At 41.3% G+C, this 6567-nt stretch overlaps 1 protein-coding gene across 2 annotated transcripts in view; it reads right to left on the bottom strand.

Annotated features, from left to right (window-relative positions):
• The window catches only part of MXD4 (MAX dimerization protein 4), a 56320-nt gene that overhangs the window by 8597 nt on the left and 41156 nt on the right, over positions 1 to 6567 (bottom strand). For both annotated transcript variants that reach the window (XM_073342728.2, XM_073342727.2), the window contains exon 4: positions 4576 to 4690. In XM_073342728.2, coding sequence (XP_073198829.1) covers positions 4576 to 4690 — 115 coding nt within the window. The remainder of the gene's footprint in view (positions 1 to 4575; positions 4691 to 6567) is intronic.

Genomic DNA, 6567 nt, shown 5'->3' with positions numbered 1-6567 from the left:
TAGATTAATACAGAATAAAATAACAAGCAAGAACCAGTTTTCAGTCACAATGTAATGGTTGCTTAGGTGTAAAAGGGGTTTTAATCATAGACTTTAATGCCAGAAGGGACCATTCTGATCACTGTCTGACCTGCGTAACACAGGTCAGAGAAGTTTTACTATTTAAGGTTCTCATTAGTTAGGCAATACTGCAATATCATTACATTGGAAATGGTTTGTTAATGGTGAATTTTCTACTTGTTTCGTCTATTTGCTTTCCCCCAAATTTCTCCTTGGTATGTACTGTTCATACATTTGTTATGAAATAGAGGTGTAAAGCCAAATGTCGTAGACAAAAAGCCAATAAGATAATTATATTGTCTACCCAAAATTTCCCTTCTAGTTTTAATAAGAGAAGTTACTGATCAGTTAATACTCAAAAGAAAAACAGCCCCAACATTTTGTACCGTGTTGCTTATATAGATGGCTGCATTATTCATGTCAATTATTTTCTGCGATTTTGTCTTGAGCCTTTTTGCCTAGTCACATAAGGTCATTTATGGAGGAAACAACAGAAGAAGATACTACACTAACATGGAAGTAAATATAAAGAAATTTGGAATCATATGCAAAAAATATCCACAAATCAAGACCTTTCATGTGTACATGTAATATATTTTCCTCAGAGACCAACTCCATTAACAATCAAAAATATGTCATTCTTTTTGCTAGTTGGTTCAGAATGATGCAGGAATTAGCAGTAAGGGTATGTATAGAAAACTCCCACTTTACATGCCTTCACATGATTACCAAAATTCAAGAGACTTATTAGGAAGGACCATGGGTGCTGGAAGGACTCTTCGCTCACCATATGAATTTGTTTATCCCTGATTTTCTAGAGGAGAGTGCTTCGTGAAAGTGTAGAGCAAACAGCAGGTTGCCATCCTGAATGATTTCAAAGATCCTGCTGTTTCAGAGTAGCCATCATAAAATAGACGTATTGACCTTTTGAAGGAGGGAATAATGTGCACTGTTGATCTTGGACATTTGCCTCATATTAAGACTTGTCCAAGGCCAGGTACCATTTGTGTGTATATATATATATATATTATACATAGATACACACAACATACCAATTGGAAGAGAGATTAATCCACCTACACTTGTTGATTTATCAAACTACCTGAGCCCAGCTGATCAGATTTCCTTATTCTCCAGCTGCTACTTATCTGCCACAAACTTGAGCTCTTAGGAACACTTTGACTTTAACTCTTGATTCACAGTCAGACTGAAAACTCTATCCAGTACTTCAGTGAAAATACAGGTCTGTTGGGGGAAGGGAAGGGAATGTTCAAAATCTGTTAAAGTGATTCTGCCATTTTAGCAATAGTGAAGGAAGACAAGCACTAGTGTGACTGTCATTACAGCTACAAGAACAGTTCCAGCCAGTCTTAAGAAAAGTAGTGCTGACAATCTGAAAAGCCTCTACACCTGCTGGAGAGAAGCAATCCAGTGGCCATTCAAGAGGAATAGGTTCAGTCTAACTCTTTAAAAAGAAAAACTATTCACTTTCCAAAAATTGGAGATTAATCATAATGTTCAGTGTGGTCAAGGAACAAAGCAATCAAAGGGCATTTATTCCTAGCTTTACTGGCATCTGAATGATGTTTCTTTGGTTAATCGCACAAACTTGTCACTTTTCAAAGCAAATTGTAGTTCTGAATTCTGTAGTACAAAGGCCCAATACAGGTAGTATCACTTGCAGACCAGAACAAAAAGAGCATTCACGGCCCTTCATTCACTTTAATCTAAACTATGAGAGGCCTGATTCTCAGCTGGTATAAATTTGTGTAGCCTTGTTGAAGGAAATGGGAGTTACAATGATTTACACCAGCTGAGGATCTCCCTAATATATTTATTACTAACAAGGATGGCTTTGCTTAACTTCATCTACAATATTTGACAAGAACTATATGTTCCACTCCTGTTAGGTGCATAATTAATACAATGCTGTATGACAGCAGGCTTCTTCCATCATATTTCAACATTTTTACTAAAAAGTATTATATTCCCTTTAACACTCTTCTCATTACACAGTGAACTTTGCTGTAACTTTAGAATGAACCAACTGAATGACTACAATACTGGATATAAAAGCAGAATTTTTTTTTAAGTAATTTTTGTTATACTCAATTAGTACAGCAGATAAAAAAATATTTTGAAAGCAGGAGCCATCTTTCAGTTTCTTCTTAATGACCATCAAGGTACAGGGCACATAATGTTACTAATAGTAATAAGCTTTTCCACTCCATCAGTTATTTCAGCCGTGAATAGGGTTGTCTTTTACATTAACAGCAGTGCAGTAGCATACCTGCCTGCCCCCAGCCTTTCAAAAAATCAGAGAACAGCCATTATTGACTTGTGCATTATGGTTATAAGGCAGAGTATAAACCAGCAGAGACTGAGCAGAAATCAACATTTTATATGCTTGGGACTGCAAGATCATTTTTTAAGTGTTACTTCAGATGAAACAATACTTGATCTAGAGGGCTTGAGACATAAGGCCTTGCATCTAAGGCCTGGTCCGAGGCCTGGGCTAAAGTAGGAGTAAAAGCTTTGCTGATATAAATAGGGGTGCCAACTTTCGAATTGCACAAAACCGAACACTCTTGCCCCGCCTCTTTGCTGAAGCCCCGCCTGCAACTCACTCCAGTCACCCTCCATCCATCGCTCACTCTCCCCAACCTTCACTGGGCTCAGAAAAGGGGTTAGGGTATGCGAGGGGGTGAGTGCTCTGGCTGGGGGGTGCGGTCTCTGGGGTGAGACCAGAAATGAGAGGTTCAAGGTATGGGAGGGGGCTCTGGGCTGCAGCAAGGGGTTGGAGTGCGGGAGCAGGTGCTGGCTCCAGCTGGGAGTGTTGGTTCTGGACTGGGACCAGGACCAAGGGGTTTCGAGTGTGGGAGAAGGCTCAGGACTGGGGCAGGGGGTTGGGGTACGGGCTCCGGGAGAGAGTTTGGGTGTGGGAGGGAGCTCAGGGCTGGGGTCAGGGAAGGGGCTCAGGGCTGGGGCAGGGGACTGGGGTGCAGGAGCAGGGTCTGGGAAGTAGTATGTGTGCAGGAGGGGGCACAGGCCTGGGGTGCGGGCTCCAGGAGGGAGTTTGGGTGTGGGAGGGGGCACAGGGCTGGGGTCAGGAGTTGGGCTACAGGAGGGGATGTGGGGTCTGGAAAGAGGTTCAGGGCTGGGGCAGGGAGTTGGGGTCTGGGAAGGAGTTAGGGTGCAGGAGGGGGTTCTGACCTGGGGCAGGGAGTTCACAGTGTGGGCTCCTGCCAGGCGGTGCTTACCTCAGGCAGCTCCTGGTTGGCAGTGCAGTGGGGCTAAGGTACACTCCCTGCCTGCCCTAGCTCTGCGCTTCTCCTGGAAGCGGCCAGCATGTCCGGCCCCTAGCCGGAGGTGTGGCCAGGTGGTTCTGTGCAGAACGCGCTGCTCACACCTGCAAGCACTGCCCCTGCAGCTCCCACTGGCCGCAGTGCCCGGTCAATGGGAGCTGCAGAGCCGGCGCTTGAGGCAGGGGCAGCGTGTGGAGCCTCCCTGGCCACCCCTGCACCTACGGGCTGCAGGGACATGCCAGCCACTTCTGGGAGCTGCGCAGAGCCAAGGCAGGCAGAGAGTTTCCCTTAGCCCCGCTGCGCCACCGACCCGGTTTTAATGGCCCGGTCAGCAGTGCTGACTGGAGCCACCAGGGACCCTTTTTGACCAGGCATTCCAGTCTAAACCAGATGCCTTGCAACCATAGGTATAAAGCAAAGTTAAGTTGTGAACAAGAGGCAGGCCCTGCTCACAGAATCTGGCAAGAACAGAACTGATATTGCAGAAACATATATTCCTAAGTAGTGCTAGGTACAAGAATATACACACAAACACATTCCAAAAGGGTGGTACCAGAAAACCCGATACTAGTACATTCCTCAAAGATAACAGGAACACGCTGACCCATCTTAAAGATGAGGTCAGGATGACAACATGATAAATAAATATGTTTTGATTAAACCAATAGGTACAAGGCAATGTGTGGTACCCAAATATGTCAGAGGGTGACACCTAGATACGCCACAGAAGGAATACATAACTTGTTTGTATTGGTGTATAAAGAGGTTATCTCAGAGGGAGTGTCTCTGGCCAGCCGAGGGGGACAGCGGAAAGTCCCATCATTAACTGAGCTGCATCTATTGTCACAGGCATACATGCATTGAGTGTACTTGTAGCAAGTATAAGACACCAATCCCGTGCTTCGTCAACAATAAACCTGACCAAGTTCCTTCACTACGAACTGAGTCTGTGGTTATTGGGCAGTTCAGTCAAAGTCTGCTGTCTCCGCTATCTGTGCAGAGCTGGGACAGCATACTGAAAGAACACACACAGCCAAACATCTGACCACAGTGTTTAATAAAGACGTGGACATAGGGAAGATCAGAAATACTACATGTGGATTTACTGTAAAAAACTAAAAAAAAAAAAAAGTTCCTTTTCAACCAATACATATTCCTGAAGGTTCTATTTTAAAGAAAACAAAGTATGGATGGATATTTTTGTTTTTACCTTGATATGCATCTTGGCTCTTTTCAACAGACTTAGAGTGGTGTGTCTGGTGCTATCTGGCCCAAGAGGCACAAGCTGTTTTAGCTGCTCCAAATATAGCCGGAGTTTAGCCCGTCTGAAATTATTAAAAATGAAGAATGTTGTAGAAAAGTTACTCTGTGATAGCATATCCTGTTTTCAAACACCATCTGCTTGCCTGGATTTCTGTATAGAAGTTGATTCAACAACAATGGCTTCCTTTTCTCTCCCTTTGTCAAAGCTTCAGGCCCCAAAGCTTCAGGTCACTTGAAATAATAGCTGGCACTTCTGTAGTGCTTTTCATATCTAGATCTCAAAGCAGTTTGCAAGTGTGAGTATGAATCATTATCCCCATTTTAGAGAGGGGGAAACAAAAACAGAGATGTGGATTAACTTGGCCAAGGCCACAAAGCAAATCAGTGGCAGAGCCAGGAAGAGAAAACAGGCTCAATCCAACTGCTATTCATGTCAGAGTGAATTTTTCAATTGACTTAAACGGGAATTGGATCGAGCACTATGTCTCCTGACTCCCATTCCTGTGCCCTATCTCCTGGGAAAATATACCCCTCCAAATATATATATATATATATGTTCTATCTTTCACCATACATCAAGAATGGTGTTTGCACTAAAAACAAAAGGGGAAAATGAGGAGTTACAACTATGGCATATTCTGTCATGTTTACTACAATATTCCTTCGTAAGTAACACTTCTAGCCTCCTACATTAAACACCATCCAGTTCATCAGTAAAAAGAAAGATGATAAACATCTATAAGCTGGTATTCTGTGTGTGTTTTTAAAGCATTCTGTGTTTTCTTTCACCAACTGGCTGGCAGTAAAACAGTTTGTTCAATATTTTTACTTTAGAACCCTAAAACAAAGCAAGTGATAAAACAAAACATTCCAAGAGTATATTTCTGCATTTAAAAAAATAAATACTTCCTACTTTTTTGTACATACAATTGAACAAGAAGCAATATGAAGTTCCCATGTATCTTTACAATGACCTGGATATCCACGTAACTACTTAAGCAATGTTTGTAATCTTGTGCCCTTTTCTGTCAATCTTATCTCAGTGAGAAATTAAAATCAGCATTCTTCACATGTGTTAGCATGAATGGGCTTTTTTAACATCAGAGAAGATTAAAGTCTTAATAGACTGATGATCCTAAAGCTGCCTAAGACCACCAGAAGCAGTAATAATAATAATAATAAAAAATTACTAATGAAAATTACAAATATGCCATAAATAATCATTTTCTGCAAAGATATAACTTTTCATTTAAATTCTGCTACATGCTGCAGTACATCCAACCATCTTAGCATGGTAATTATATGCTTCTGAACAAAAATTGCTTACACTTTGCTTTTTTTTATTACTATTTAGAATAAGTATTCAACATCAACATTTAACAGAGTCTAACACAATTTATTAATGCATAAAAGGCCATGTAATTTGCATGAACAAAGACAGAAGACAAACGTAGAAAAATTTTTTTTTAACTTTTTATGACAGATGAACTATTAAAATACAGATAATTGCAAAACTTATGACGTCTATAGTACTGCATGTCTGACTAGATACACACACTTATTAGTTACTTTTTATTGATTGCACAGAGATTAACATATAACATATATGAATAATTAATACAATAAGTGTGAATTAAAATGGCATAATTGTAAAAAGTGCTAATGTGAGATAATTTTTCCTCCTTCAGCCAATCAGGAAAGGAGAACGCTGTAGAAAAATGTGATGTCTTTGGAGAAAGATCACCACAAGGCTTCCTGTCTGTGCATGGGATCTTGTGTTTAAACACAAGGCTTTACTTTCGTAATCTAAACTTTAAAAATGGGAAAAGATCCCATGAATAGGGCCAAATTCAACAACCTCCTCAAGCACATGCGTAACTCTAAACATGAGCAGCCCATTGCACACGAATACTTAAGCAGCTTGCAGAGTCAGGGCCCG

This window comes from Lepidochelys kempii, chromosome 4, assembly GCF_965140285.1.
Source record: "Lepidochelys kempii isolate rLepKem1 chromosome 4, rLepKem1.hap1, whole genome shotgun sequence".
Classification (NCBI taxonomy): Eukaryota; Metazoa; Chordata; order Testudines; family Cheloniidae; genus Lepidochelys; species Lepidochelys kempii.
Note: the sequence above shows the minus strand (reverse complement) of the source record. Positions and strands in the feature narration are given on the sequence as shown.